Raw genomic sequence first — 15,991 nt, 5'->3', positions numbered from 1 at the left:
CTTAAGTGTGTTTTCTAGAGAACAACAATCTAAATAACAGTGACTAAGGCAATCAAAGGAAGGCAAGGTATTTATTTTAGAATATCTGATACTTGTTCAAATTTCCTTTCATGCATAACAATGACACAGAAGTTTTGCATTATTAAGATATTACTCAGCCATTAAAAAGAATACATTTGAATCAGTTCTAATGAGGTGGATGAAACTGGAGCCTATTATACAGAGTGAAGTAAGCCAGAAGGAAAAACATAAATACAGTATACTAACGCATATATATGGAATTTAGAAAGATGGTAACAATAACCCTGTGTACGAGACAGCAAAAGAGACACTGATGTATAGAACAGTCTTATGGACTCTGTGGGAGAGGGAGAGGGTGGGAAGATTTGGGAGAATGGCATTGAAACATGTAAAATATCATGTAAGAAACGAGTTGCCAGTCCAGGTTCGATGCACGATACTGGATGCTTGGGGCTAGTGCACTGGGACGACCCAGAGGGATGGTATGGGGAGGGAGGAGGGAGGAAGGGTTCAGGTTGGGGAACACATGTATACCTGTGGCAGATTCATTTTGATATTTGGCAAAACTAATACAATTATGTAAAGTTTAAAAATAAAATAAAATTAGAAAAAAAAAATTATGTAGTAGTTTTCTTCCCTCAAAGATAAGCCTCAAAGATAATCCAATCATCTTTCAGTTTTAGCAACTAATACCAATCAACTTCTACCTTGTTTAAAAGTTTGTCTAAGTAGTAAAGGTTCCAAGGATGGATCCAGTTCTTCACCAACATTTTCTAATAGAAGTGGAGTTCCAAATTGAATACAGTTTTCCAGTGTTCTCATATAGTCTGCATCTGATAGCTTAATAACACTAAGTTGATTTTCTTTCTCAGAGTTTTTGATCCACTTATTGGCTTGACCCTGGGGGTCAATCATTAAAGGCCTAAAATACAATAAGAAAAAATTTCAGGGGACTAAATAGATGTTGAGATTTATCTAAAATTATATAATTTAAATAATAAATATTCACATACATTATCAGGATAAATCTTCACAAAAGTTCTGTGAGGAAAAGGAAAAACGAGTTTCATTCTCATTTATTTTTGAAATGAAGAAATTAAGTACTTTGCCCAAGGTTTTAAGGTTAAGAAACTAGTTTAATGTCAGAAGTAGGATCTTATGAATATGTAAGCTGTGCTCTTTCCAATGTAACACATGGTCTTCATAGTAATTATAACACATATCATCTGTTAACATAATATGAAAAATAATCCTATGTATCGGATAAGAATTTAAAATAAAAGATCTACTGGCCTATAATGGATTTCCTTAAGTTATGAGTAGAAACATAAACTAAGTTTCCAAGTTTAGTCTCGTATATATTTGAGATCTATTTAGGAAATTTTTTCTATGTAAGTATGGTAAAAGACTTTGTGTTCAAGAACATACAATTCGTAGTTTCAGAGAATCAATATATGAGGTGCTTTCCTCCTTCTCCGTGATGATACTGACTGTCCTGAGTTCCTTTTGTATTCGGTACAATGCATTAAATTATTTTTTAAAATATTAATATTAACACAGAAAGGGGAATTTTCACTTCATGTTACTTTGGCTTTCCCAGACATTCTCCTTCTATTTCAACAATTTCTAGGGATAAAAATCCCCTTTCCCTTAGCCTAAAAATAAGCTCTTTAATCAACTAATCCCAGATAACTCTGTTCTTTTATTTTCTTTCCTTTCCAAAAGACAAAACAGTTCAACAACAGCTGTATGGTTGTCTTCTTTCTCCACTCAAATTGTGCTGAAATCCTATTGAAAACACAAGAAGTTCAGATACCAGTTAAAATTTACTTTGCTATCACAGCAAACAGATAAAAAGTGTTCTAGAAATGAGAAAGTTATTTTGCATACAACTGTTTAAAAGTTGCTAGTAGTTAGACTAGATGCTTTTAGTACCTTTCAAAGTCCTGTTTAAAGGAACATTTTTTCCCCTCCTTTTTAAAAAAATTTTTTAGTTTTATTATTTATATATTTTTTAAAAATTAGGCTAATTACTTACAATACTGTAGTGATTTTTGCCATACATTGACATAACTTTATTATTGGAAAAAAATATGGTATTTGTTCATTCCCCTACAAAAAGTAATGATTTCTGTAAATTATCTCCAATATTCTGGCCACCTGATGTGAAGAACTGACTTGTTGGAAAAGACCCTGATGCTGGGAAAGATTGAAAACAGGAGGAGAAGGGCACAGCAGAGGATGAGATAGTTGGATGGCATCACTGACTCAATGGACATGAGTTTGAGTAAGCTCCAGGGGTTGGTGATGAACAGGGAAGCCTGGCATGGGGTCACAAAGAGTCGGACACAACTGAGCAACTGAACTGAACTGAACTGATTATAAACTCTAGAGCAAACATTAAAAGTAAGGAATGTATAACCAGTAAGCAAGTAGTGGAGATAAAATGGAATCATAAAAAACTCAATTAATCCAAAGCCAGGTGAAAAAAAGAAGATAAAAGGAAAAAATAACAGATGAGATAAACAGAAAAGAACTAGCAAGATGGCAGATTTAAATCTAAATGTATCAATAATTCCATTTAAGTACAAATAATCAAAATACTTTGATTACAAGTGAAAATTATGTCAATTATAATCTCTATTTTAAAAAATAGGGGGAAAAGAGTCATATGATCCCTCCCATTTAATAGCTTCAAACGGGTATTCCCTAGTGGCTCAGTGGTAAAGAATCCACTTGCCAGCACTGGAGACACAGGTGCGAATCCAGCAAGATCCCACATGCCATGGAGCAACTAAGCTTGTGGGCCACAACTAGCCAGCCTCTGCTCTAGAGCTGGGAACTGCAACTACTGAAGCCCTTGAGCCCTACAGCCTGTGCTCCACAGCTACAGAGCAGCCTCCACTCGTCCCACCTAGAGAAAAAACGGTGCAGCCATGAGACCCAATACAACCAAAAATAAATACATAAAAGCTTCAGATGGTTGGTAATATTCTGCATCTTGATTGTCACAGGGATCATATGACCACAGGCTTTAGTCAAACTTCATGCTGCTGCTGCTGCTGCTAAGCCGTGTCAGCTGTGTCTGACTCTGCGCGACTCCATAGATGGCAGCCCACCAGGCTTCCCCGTCCCTGGGATTCTCCAGGCAAGAACACTGGAGTGGGTTGCCATTTCCTTCTCCAGTGCATGAGAGTGAAAAGTGAAAGTGAAGTTGCTCAGTTGTGTTGACTCTTCGCAACCCCATGGACTGCAGCCTACCAGGCTCCTCCGTCCATGGGATTTTTCAGGCAAGAGTACTGGAGTGAGTCAAACTTCATAAAAGTGCTCTAAAAAGGTTGAATTTTATTGCATATATTATATGCAATAAGCCTCAATAAGCCCGACATAAAATTAAAGAAAAAATAGAGGAAAAAAAGACATTTTCAGACCAGTGCACAAGAAAGACTAAAGGACAAAGACAGCATTACAAATCAGTGAGGAAAGGAAGGATAACTCCATAAACACCGCTAGGGTAAATGGTTATCATTATAAAATAATTAAAATTAGATCCTTACCTTTCATCACATCCAAAGATACAATAAATGTAATAGGGTCCTATTGTTAAACTGCTTTCCCAGTTTATGACTCTTCAGATGGTAAAGAAAGTGCTTGCAATGCAGGAGACCCAGGTTCAATCCTTGGGTCGGGAAGATCTGGAGAAGAAAATAGCCACCCACTCCAGTATTCTTGCCTGGAGAATTCCAAGGACAGAGGAGCCTGGTGGGCTACAGTCCATGGAGTCGCAAAAAGTTGGACATAACTGAGTGACTAACACTTTCACTTTTTCGTTGTCTCACTTTTATATTCCTGACCTATACCAATGTGTTTAACCATAATGGCTCGGCCCCCAGCCATAGGTGATAAGACTAGGGTGGATATTTGTCCCATGCCAGACTAATCAGATTTTTCTCTCATGGGATTTGCAGTTGTACTTAATGATTTGGGTTTTTGTATATTATTCAACAGATGTGTTTAGTGAACTTAGGAACTAAGGCTTCATTAAGGAATGGCCATGTGTACAGAAGAACAGAGTCAGCAAATAATCAGAGACAGATTAATGAAGCAGTGGAGAAAAACAAGGAAGGTAGGTCCTACAGCCTGAGAGAGACAGTAAGAGAGGGAGAGAGAGAGAGAATGATTGAGAGAGATACCAATTTTCACATTACAAAAGTCTGATAGCCCAGCTTTTCTCTGAGGTACACCTAAGATGGGCTTCCCTGGTGGCACAGATAGTAAAGAATCTGCCTGAAATGCAGCAGGCAAAGGTTCAATTCCTGGGTTAAGAAGATTCTCTGGAAGGGGAAATGGCAACCCACTCCAGTATTCTTCCCTGGATAATTCCATGGACAGAGGAACCTGGAGGGCTACAGTCCATAGAGTCACAAAGAGTAAGACACGACTGAGCAAGTAATACTTTCACACACACTTTTCATACTTAAGATACTCAAAAGTGAGTAACCAAAAGAGTGAACATAAGTTACATTACTGGATTCTGCTGTCAGGAGGTAGGGAGAGGAGATTAAGCCTCTGTCATCACTCAGCCTAATGTCAAGAATGATGATGGCCATAGATGACCACTTTGGTCCCAACTGCCAAGAAGTGAAGTCTGGTCTATAAGGATGGAGACTTATCCTTCAAAACTGACACAATCCATGACCTGTTGATCAGCCAGCCCAAAAATATCAGGTACAAAGTAGTGACACCACTGAAAGATTACTTTATTAGAAGAGTTATCTTTCTGCCAGAAAATGACAGATTGTTTTCTTCAATTTACATACAACTCTGAAACTTCTGGTTTCTCTGGATTTCCATTAAGCCTAATAGACATTCTGCTAACATTTTAAACTGCTATTTTAAAAATCAAAATGGCACCAAATGCATAAAAAAGAGTTCTAAAACAAAATTAATACTTAGGGTCTAATATTCTGTTAATTAGAACATTCCCTGCTCCACAAGAGAACACATTTTTGGGAATAGCTAATTATACTTCCTCAGATTATAATGCTGCTGCTAAGTCACTTCAGTTGTGTCCAACTCTTTGCAACACATGGACTGTAGTCTGCCAGGCTCCTCTGTCCGTGGAATTTTCCAGGCGAGAATACTGGATTGGGTTGCCATGCCCTCCTCCAGGGGAACTTCACTACCCAGGGATCGAACCCACATCTCTTATGTCTCTTGCATTGGCAGGCAGATTCTTTACCACTGAGCTACCAGGGATTTTACCAATTGCCTAGACATTTCAACCTAAGGATGTTCACTCTCAAGTAAAAAATACTATCAATATAAAGGAGACTTAGATGTCTTGAAGTATCTAGTAAGGTTTCCAAAGAATATAAACAAACAATACCTCAAACTTTCAGAATATAAGATTTCTTTGTATCTTTACCATATCTTATATCCCAAAAGAAGACTGAAACTTCCATTACAGTTTTAAAGGTAGTTAAATGTGATATCCTATTTCACATTTCACTTAACATAGTAAGTAAGAATTAGGATTTGGAAGTTAAGTTGTCTGGGTTCAAATTCTGATTACACCATTTATTAGCTCAGTTATCTCACTAAATTTCAAACTACTAATTTATTCTGGGCCTCAGCTGTCTCATTTATAAAATGGAATAATAAGAAGAACTCACTCATAGGAATTTGTGAGAATATAAGGTATTAAAATAGTATCTCATGAATATAAGAACTCAGTATTATCCATCATAGTTTGTTTGACATAAGGTCAAGAATTTTATATTAGATGGCAATATGACTAGTAACTATTTACAAGAAAATATCTTTCAGATGAGAATAATTTCCCAAGTTTCAAAAAGTAATATAAATAAAAAGATAATAAAAACCATCTGCAAAGCTCATACAGTTATCACACTATGATAGCAGCTATAAAAGATTTACATGAAATTGCATAAATTACTGTTACAGTATCATGAAAATAAGTAGATACCTAGCTAAAATCAATACACTGAATAGCTAAGAACTGGAAACAGCCCAAGTGTCCAACAACAGGAAAACACATAAACAATTACAGAGTCATGTAACTGAATAATACTCAGCAATAAAAATTAGTAAGACTATGCTGTGTGGAAAAAGCCTTACACAAAAGACAGCATACAGTACAATTCCATTTATATGAAGTTCTAGAATAGGCAAAACTAACCTGTGATGGAAAATAATCAGAATAATAATTTCCTATGCAGTGAACGAGGGGATTTACTGGGACGGGACAAAAAAGACTGTGTTATACCCTGACTCAAACCCTGAGGTTTGAGCTGCACAAGTGCATACTTTTGTTAGAACTCACAGGTTTGTGTATTTTTGTGTATTTGTATTAAATTGTATATATTTCATCGTATGTAAATTTTACCTCAAAAGAAAAAAAATATTGAACTTTACTTAATGATATGCATGCTGAAGTATATGGGAGGAAGTACGTCCATGTCTGCAACATATGTAGAAATACATAAAAAAGGATGAGTTGATGGATGGATAGAGGGATGGACAAGAATAATGAAATGTTAACTGCAGGATCTAGGAGTAGTAGCTATATGGGTGCTGACTCTGAAATCTTTTCAATTTTTCTCTATGTTCAAAAAGTTTCAAATAAAATAATTGAAAAATAAACACTTTATCTTCCTTACCAGCGCCTGGAGTTGTTAACAATCACTCCATTGTCTACGGAGAAAGTATCTGTAGGCAATCCAGCAATATTCCAGGCTCTGATTGTTACTGGATCACCCAGGGTCTTACTCAGTGAGAACTCCTCTGAACACGGGATTTTTTTCTCCTGTTAGAAATACACATATTTATTTTTGACATTTTCTCTTATCTTGTTGATTAAAATCTTTTTAATTAATATATTATTTGTTGTTAGACAGTATTTAATAATTCTTAACAACTGAAAAAACTGAATGAAAAGTTAGACTATGGAAATATTTTACTGATCAAATAAGAAAAAAAACTTCATATTTTCAGTCATTTCTTTCCTTCTCTATTTTTATTATCAACCTTTCCCCCCAAATACCCCAACATATATTTTAAATGTTCTAAAAATAAACTCTTAAGAAAATACAAAACCATTACCTTGCACAACATGCTCCAATCTTCTGTACATGTTTGTCGAAAGCCAGAAGTGAAAGCACCAAGGTAGGCTATTACTCCTGCTGATATTAAGACATCACCAGTCAAATTTTCATATACTATCTGAAGGTCATCTGCAGCTTGAGACCATCTAGGAGACCAATCAAAGGCAAAATAGCCTCACCAAAGAGAATGATTTAAGGCAGTAATGAAACAGCCAGGGGTTTCTAGTCCAAATTCTATAACAAAATGCCATGAAAAGTTGGGTACTTGCTTATCTATAAAATGAGGAGGTTAGGTCCCTTCTAGCTCTAATGTGCTATAATATACATTTATGTTTTATAAACAATAATTCACTATTCATTATTAGAATATTATGCATTTCTTATAGGACTTGTTCTTTCAGGATAGGAAAACAGAAACAAACAAAAAAAATCACCAGAATTTTGTCTAATAATTTTATTCAGGATGATTTGGCCCAGTGGCCCTGCTATTTGTTTCTGAAAAACACAGGAACATTTGTAATTCATTACCAAAAATTACTTTTAAGTTGTATAGCAGTTGGCATACTATAGCTAAGGTTGGTATCTTTTTCCATTTAATGAAACTTTTATCATAAAAAGTGCATTTCAAAACCATCTGATCTGCACTATGAAGTATTGTCAAAAGAATGTTACTTTATCATGCTATTCGTTCAACAAATACAATTAATAGCTATGATAGTTGGCTGACTAGTATAAATAGATTAGAATAAAGCTAACTGGCTTTGTTACATCAAGTCAGTTATTTAAAATAAATTTAACAAAATAAACCATATATTCACTACTCCCTTCCACTTTATTACAAAACATTTGAACACAAAATTGGAAAGAACTGCACAGTGATCATCCACATACTCACCACTAAGATTAAAACTTGTCTTAAGCCTTATTTGCCTCTTTCTCTTTCTCTCTCTCTTTTAACATTTGAAAGCAAGTTGCAAACACCATCCTTGACACTGAAATTCTGTTAGGAGAAGCCTAGCCAGGTGCTTTATAGAAAGTCCCATATTCTCAACTAGCCATTTAAAAATCAGTAATCAAAATAAACAACTCACTCCTGTATTCTTGCCTGGAAAAATACCATGGACAGAGAAGCCTGGCAGGCTACAGTCTATGAGGTCACAAAGAGTCAGATACGACTGAAGTGACTGAGCATGGCATGGCATGGCAATCATAATACCCAAAGAGAGCTGCACAGTCAAGCCAGACATTTTAAAACATTGTTAAAATGAGGAGAAATCTGACCTCGATTTTTCTCCACCTAGTCCTCCAATTAGTTTTGAGGCTCTTTCAAGTTTCTTAGCACAAAGTTCCACCTGGTCTTCTAAACGAGCTTTTTCCTCAGTTTTCTCAAGAAATATTCTTTCTAAATTTTCCAAATGATGTTCTACTTCTGCTAGTTCTTCTCTCTTCTGATTCAAAAGCTCCATTGTCTCAGCTAAGGACTTCTGAGCTTCTGTTAAGCGGGCTTTCTTAGGAGCCACTACCTGTTTGGGAACAGTACACACAGCTATAACATGTACTATATATAACACTGACAATCAACATAATCCTTTAAGATATCGTGAATTTTAAATGTTTATTTATGATTATAAATACACTTATTACTTATAAAAATAAACCATGCAAATTTTAAATGCCTTAAATCTTATATTTTCATATGCAAATAAAGTAAAATATATTTTATCTTATAAAATATATAAAATCATCCTGGACCAGCAAACTTCATCTATAAATAGGCAAGTTACTCTAATAATATGTCACAATATGTAGCACAACAGCATAATATGTAGCAAAACATCTCAATACAATCAGGAGTTGCCTTTGAACTGTCGCAAAACAGAAAAACATGCAACAGAAATGACAAACGCTTAAAAATACATGAATGTGCTGCCTTTTTTTTTTTTTTTTTAGCATTTCCAAGCTTTTGATTTCCTTCCCAGTCAGTTGAGGATTACATTTGTCTTGAGGAGATTAAGACAGTAGCAGTAATACAAAGAGAAATAAAGACTTGGTATTTAGCTTCACTATCAAAATTGAATTTTCCTCAACAAATTGTGAAAAGTGATGCTTTATTGAGAGAAAAACGATTTCCTAAAGTTTTTATTTTATTATGCTCATAAGTATATGAAGAATGGGGTATGGCCAACTTGGTTAGAGTATACTGTAAGACACCAGTATAAGGAACTTACAAAATGACCAAAGAGAGTATATGTCCATTTGAAAGAAGGGAGACCTAAGTCTACTGACACATTGCCATGAGTGAGCTGAAGGCTAAGAGGAAGACTGAAGCAAAGAATCAGATACGATTGACCTGCTTTCTCTCCTCAGGGCAGAAATCCTGAAGGCAGAATGTGTTAAACAGAAATTAGGAAGCTTTTCTTCCTACTTTGGACTTTAGAGAAGAGTTTGCTGGATATCTCCCTTCGACCTTTCTATAACAACACGAGGCAGGTACATTGGAATTAAAATAATGTGGAGGTACAGGGCTTACTCCTTGGAAGGAAAGTTTTGACCAACCTACATAGCATATTCAAAAGTAGAGACATTACTTTGTCAACAAAGGTCCGTCTAGTCAAGGCTATTGTTTTTCCAGTGGTCATGCATGGATGTGAGAGTTAGACTGTGAAGAAAGCTGAGAGCCGAAGAATTGATGCTTTTGAAATGTGGTGTTGGAGAAGACTCTTGAGAGTCCCTTGGACTGCAAGGAGATCCAACCAGTCCATCCTAAAGGAGATTGGTCCTGGGTGTTCATTGGAAGGACTGATGCTGAGGCTGAAACTCCAATACTTTGGCCACCTCGTGTGAAGAGTTGACTCATTGGAAAAGACCCTGATGCTGAGAGGGATTAGGGGCAGGAGGAGAAGGGGACGACAGAGGATGAGATGGTTGGATGGCTTCACCGACTCGATGGACATGAGTCTGAGTAGACTCCTGGAGTTGGTGATGGACAGGGAGGCCTGGCGTGCTGCAATTTATGCGGTCACAAAGAGTCAGACACGACTGAGTGACTGAACTGAACTGAACAGGGTGGGAAGTCAGAAAAGAACCTGAATACCTTAGATTCTCTGCTTTATAGAAAGAATCCAGAATATTCCACCTGTCTTGTGGGTTATGTAGAAACAGGCTGAGTTGACAGCTTGCAGACCTGCTGGGATTACTATGGGGAGGGACAAGATGTTCAAATGGAAGAACATTCAGACAGAATTAATTTTATTTATACCAGGTGTATACTGGTCTACTCCTCTGAAATGAACAAAATCCATACCTCTCTACAAGCATGTATGCCTCATTAGGAATATCTTTTCAATTGTTACAGCCTGATTACTCATTCTGTACTCTAAGGTTTTTCTAAACACATAATATCATGTATTTCCATGGGCATTTTTATTTATATTTTCTGCTCCCCTTGGTAGAATTTTGCAAGTTACAGAGGGCAAGACCAGTGCTTCCTTGGTCCTTTGCTAGTCAAATTTGCAAAGTGCTCTTTTTAAAAATTTATTTATTTTTAATTGAAGGATAATTGTTTTATAATATTGGTTTCTGCCATATATCAATATGAATCAGCCATAGGTATACATATGTCCCCTCTCTCTTGAAGCTTTCTCCTACCCCATACAAAATGCTCTTAACCATTCTCTGCTCTCCTGTAATTTGGCCCCAGGGAGTCTCCAAAAAAACTCCCTATCACTGCTTGAGTCCATCCTTCTCCTCTTAACCCGACTGGAATTTCTTACTTCTGACCTCTGCATCAAGATTTTCATCTGCCACTTGGCCTTTGATGTTTTGGATTTTTCTTTGCTTCTGCTGTCTCCCATAAAACTTAATTCTCTTTTGCCCCAGGTCCCTGTAACTATAGGTCAGTCTGGCCAGTTCTGTTGATCTCCCTGCTCTCATGTATACTGGTCCCAACAGGTTATGTCATACGTAAGCATTCTCTTCATCCACTAGACACTCAATTAACGTCTGATTATGCTGTCCATGGGGTGGCAAAGAGTCGGACAAGACTGAGTGACTGAACTGAACTGATTATGCTGGAGCAGGACAAATTCTCTGTGGGATCACTTTTAGAAACTTCTGAACTAGTAAATAAGGGCATAGATCTTTTATTATGAACAAATTTATTTCAATTTTCCTTTCTTCACCAAATATTTGTTAATACAGTGAATTCAAAACACCACTTTTTTTTCAGTTGAAGAACCTCAATCCTAAAATGACAGATTAAAAATCACAAACATTTTTATTAAATATGAGGGGAAATGAGTTAGGCTGAACTCAACAGAAGCTAACCTTAGAGTTTTCAAAGGCATTGGTTGGTTTAGTTCCTAAGTTGTGTCCTACTCTTATGACCCCATGGACGGTAATCTGCCAGGCTCCTCTGCCCAAGGGATTCTCCAGGAAAGAATACTGGAGCAGGTTGTCATTTCCTTCTCCATTTCAAAGGCATAGATTTTAATTTATGGGAATATTTCAATAGAAAATGGATGTGCTGATCCTCAAAATACCTTTGCAACTCTGTCATACACTTCCATAGCCATGATCCACTTACACAGACCCTCAGCTGCAGAGGAAGCTTTAGCAACCTTAGGAGGATCAAATTCAGGGTTTGTTAAGTATTCACCACGAATCTTCTGCATAACAGTCACCTGAGAAACAAAGATTTAGATCTTAAAATTTCAACATGTACCACACAATCATTAGATGAAAAATTGATCATATATAGTTTAAAAAAGAGTATATAAAACAGTTGTGTTGTCTTTAAAAGCCAAAGTCAGTACTTTGAGATATTTTTAAAATAAGCATAATTGCAGCAAATTTATTACAGGTAGACAAGATATGTCTTCTAAAAAAATTTAAAAAGACCTTTGCAGTTTGGGAAAACATGTGTAAACAAGGAAAAAGAACAACTAAACATAAATAAATAGAAGTTTGGACGAAAAAGTATATACTTTTAATCTCAGAAATTTGTGTATCCAACTTGTTAAGAAATAAACTATTTTAAGAAGACACTTCGAGAACTCTTGCATGTCAGTAATACACTAAAACAGTTAATTTATTCAATGACTTTGGATGGTCTGAAAGAGAAGTGGTTTTATGCATTATGAGAATTCATAATATAGTCATTAATAAATATTCCTTTACTATTTTAATTCTACTGACACTCTATTTGCTTACATTTTATATAATATTGAAAAATGTTAAAGATTTTATATATCTTGGCAAAATTACATTTATAGAAAAAAGTCCAATGAAACTCACCGGAATATTGTCCTTGTCATATTCTCTCAAATCTCTTAAGAAATTCATATCTCCCAGAAGTTTTTTGCTAGGTCCCCAGTAATCTAATATCTATAAATAAAATTTACAGAAACATTATATGTACAGTTAAATATGTTTGATATAAAACTTTTCTTCTTGAGGTTTAAGGTATACTAATCCAGAGAAACTATACACTGAACTTTCAAAATACCTACTTATATGTCCTTGGAAATGAAATAAAGAGACTCCTCTCTCTGAGAACAAGGTAAGTATATCAAATATTTTAAATATGCATATTAATTTACATATTTAACTTATTATTAAAAATTAAATATTGAGGGTTTCCCTGGTGGTCCAGTGGTTAAGAGTCCATCTTGCAATGCAGAGAACAGGGGTTAGATCCCTGGTTCGGGAGGATCCCACATGCCACAGAACAACTAAGACCATGTACCACGTCACAGGTACTGAGCCTGCACTCTGAAGCCCTTGTTCCACAACAAGAAAAGCCACTGCAATGAGAAGCCTGTGCACCAGAACTAGAGAAAAGCTGTGCATAGCAACAAAGACCCAGCACAGTCCAAAAAATGAGGAAATTTTTTAAAAGTTTAATAAAAAAAACACATCGACAGGCAAAAAATATGATCATTTCTTTTTAGAAAACTAAGAAAAGCAGCTAGTACAAATAACATCCAAATTTCATCTAAGCAAAATATTTTTATTATTTCAACTTTTATTTTTCTTTAATCTTGACTTTCAAATCATAAAGGTAGTGCTATAAAATGAAAGTCTGTGTCCTCTCCCCAAATTCCTATGCTAAAACCTACTTCCCAGTATAATAGTATTTGGAGGTAGGGTTTTAGGAACGTGATTAAGGCATGGATGTAATCAGTCCCCTTATAAAACAGAGGGCAGGGGGCTCCCTCTCATTCCACCATGAGAACACCGCAAGCAGACAGTATTCTATAAACCAGGACTGGACCCTCACCAGACACTGGATCTACTGCAGGCTTGACTTTGGACTTACCAGCCTCTAGAAGTGTGAGCAATAAATGTTTGTTCATAAGCAATTTGTTAGAGTAGCCCAAATGGACTAGGACGGGTAGCAAACATTTTTCTTACAGAAAATCCCCTCACCTACCTAGATTTTCCCAAGTGGAATACAGAAAAGAAAGCGGTAAGACAAAGATTATACACTGCTCAGTCAGTTATAAGATAAAGCACATGGTGCTCACGCTCATAAAATAAAATATGTTAAATAACTAGCTGAACATTCTTAATTTCAGAAGCTTGATAGGGGTGTGTGAGCATGGTGTGTGTGTGTGTGTGTGAGAATAACTTGATAAGGTAAGAGCCTATTTTTTATCTTTATTATCTCAAGGGAGGACAGAATGGGCCCCCCACAAAAATCCCAATTCTCCAATTCAAGGATTCAAACCTAGGTATTGTAAAAACTTGAAAAGAAAAAGAAAAAAACCCTGAAAAGAAAATAAGTCTATAAATTTAGTTTAGGATAGATGTTATACCTTTCTTTTTAAGGGATATACCTTTGAATAACAATTGCAATAATAACAGCTAACGTTTACTAATAAATGTGTAGCATTTATTATCACAGACAGCTTACTGTGTGAAAGGCCTTATATGTTAAGAGATTGGTATGTAGTAACTAACCCAATCCTCACGTTAACTTTGTCACGAAAGTACTTTGACAATGCTCCTTTTACAGAGTTCCACAGAGGTTAAGCATCTTCCCCAGGGTCACACTGCTGGGAGGGTCAGGATTTCTGAATACAGACATTCTGGCTCCCAAGCACATAGTTTTAACGACATCATAGTACAAGTTACCTCAGCAGAATTTCTTGAATGCTTGGAAACAACACCTGTATAACCATGTCACATTCTTGAGGCTCTTAGCAAGAAAATCACAGCTATCTCCCTGTTCATTCACCCCAATAGAGTGGCAAATCCTGCATAGCCAGAAAAGGAGGTGGAAACCACTGGGACTACATTTCTCTGATACTATACTGCCCTCGGGCTTCTGTGGTGGCTCAGAAGGTAAAGAATCCACCAGCAATGTGGGAGACCTGGGTTCAATCCCTGGGTTGGGAAGATCCCCTGGGGGAGGGAGAAGTAACCCACTCCAGTATTCTTACCTGGAGAATCCTCACGGACAGAGGAACCTGGTGGTCTATAGTCCATGGGGTTGCAAAGAGTCAGACACGATTAAGTGACTCAACACAGCACAGCATACTGCCTTCACTTTACCCTGGAGTACATATACAATGTGTCTTCCTTGGACTGGGTACTATTGACATTTAATTTGATAATAGTTGTTGTAAAGTGTTCTGGACATTCATGAACGTAATATAAATCTGTGTCTAGTTATTACCTTGCCTCCAGTTCCTGAAGGATCCGAAATTTTTTCTGGTTTTATATCTTTCATAACACAAACAGCAGCCATAACTAGTTTAACACCAGATGGAGGATTCTTCATTGACTTCACAATCGTAATGTCAGCTGGCTAAATCAAAAGAAAACAGGATGCCTTTAGGACAGCCTATTTGTAAATAATGACAGTTATTTTATAATGCTGGAGAGTAATAACAGCACTGATTTTCATCTGAAACTGTAATTGTTTTTTGCTCTGTGTGGTTATAAAAAAGGTAACAAAAAAATTGAAGCCAGTAAATTAATGTTTCCCAAGTGTTTGAGAGTTCACAGATCCTTATGAGAACATGGTGTCAACTAAGAACATTTCTAATAAAATATTTTTGCACACATACACAAAATTTTTATACAACGATATACCAAGCATTAAATCCATCTTAAGAACCCTAATTTAGATAAAGGCTTAATTCCACCTTTGCTTACATATTAGTTTTACCCACCAAAAATGAAAGAAGAGGTAGTTTCCAATTCCAAGTTTATTTTCTAAAAAGGCATATATTGTTATGACAGACACAACAGATCCATTTATTTACTATCCTCTCCAATATCCTCTGACTTCCCTTGCAATTGCTGGAAAGCTAACAACAATAGATCTTAGTTTCCTACGCAGCTGGAGCTGCAGGAGGTCATTAGGTTCTACCATCAGATCATTTCAGTGATCCTGCAAGATGCTTAACTACTGACAGGCTGAGCTTACCATTTTGTCAGATATTTTACATGAAAGTCAGGGCACTGATTAGGAAAAAAGGCATAGAGTGGGGACTGGATATCCTGAACTCCCATACTACACTGGGCCTCCCTAGCTAATAGAAGCTCATCTCTCTGACCTGTTTGGTGAGATTATTCTGGTTTTGCCTAAAGACCCTGTAAAGAGAAATAAGCAACAGTCTAATGCAGACAAGTGCAACCCACATCTACATTAGGAATGATCTTTAGGTTTTTCTGTACATGCATGACCAGAAGGCTGCAGAGAGGTGACTCCATATTCTATTTAACAAATGCCTCCTGGCTCATGTACAGAACCACTTTGGCCTCTTGGAGATTGTTCCATTCCTACTGGAATGTCCTGAATGAAAATTATAAATAAATATACAAAAGCAAAA

At 36.3% G+C, this 15,991-nt stretch overlaps 1 protein-coding gene across 10 annotated transcripts in view; it reads right to left on the bottom strand.

Moving 5' to 3' along the window:
• DNAH12 (dynein axonemal heavy chain 12) overlaps positions 1-15,991 on the bottom strand; it is a 191,444-nt gene that overhangs the window by 39,394 nt on the left and 136,059 nt on the right. For all 10 annotated transcript variants that reach the window (XM_061396580.1, XM_061396577.1, XM_061396583.1 and 7 more), the window contains 7 exons: positions 14,830-14,957; positions 12,444-12,533; positions 11,690-11,830; positions 8,430-8,671; positions 7,147-7,294; positions 6,705-6,850; positions 729-943 (listed from right to left, as the gene is read on the bottom strand). In XM_061396580.1, coding sequence (XP_061252564.1) covers positions 729-943; positions 6,705-6,850; positions 7,147-7,294; positions 8,430-8,671; positions 11,690-11,830; positions 12,444-12,533; positions 14,830-14,957 — 1,110 coding nt within the window. The remainder of the gene's footprint in view (positions 1-728; positions 944-6,704; positions 6,851-7,146; positions 7,295-8,429; positions 8,672-11,689; positions 11,831-12,443; positions 12,534-14,829; positions 14,958-15,991) is intronic.

The sequence above is a fragment of the Bos javanicus genome, chromosome 22, assembly GCF_032452875.1.
Source record: "Bos javanicus breed banteng chromosome 22, ARS-OSU_banteng_1.0, whole genome shotgun sequence".
NCBI lineage: Eukaryota > Metazoa > Chordata > Mammalia > Artiodactyla > Bovidae > Bos > Bos javanicus.
This window is presented reverse-complemented; position numbering and strand designations above follow the sequence as displayed.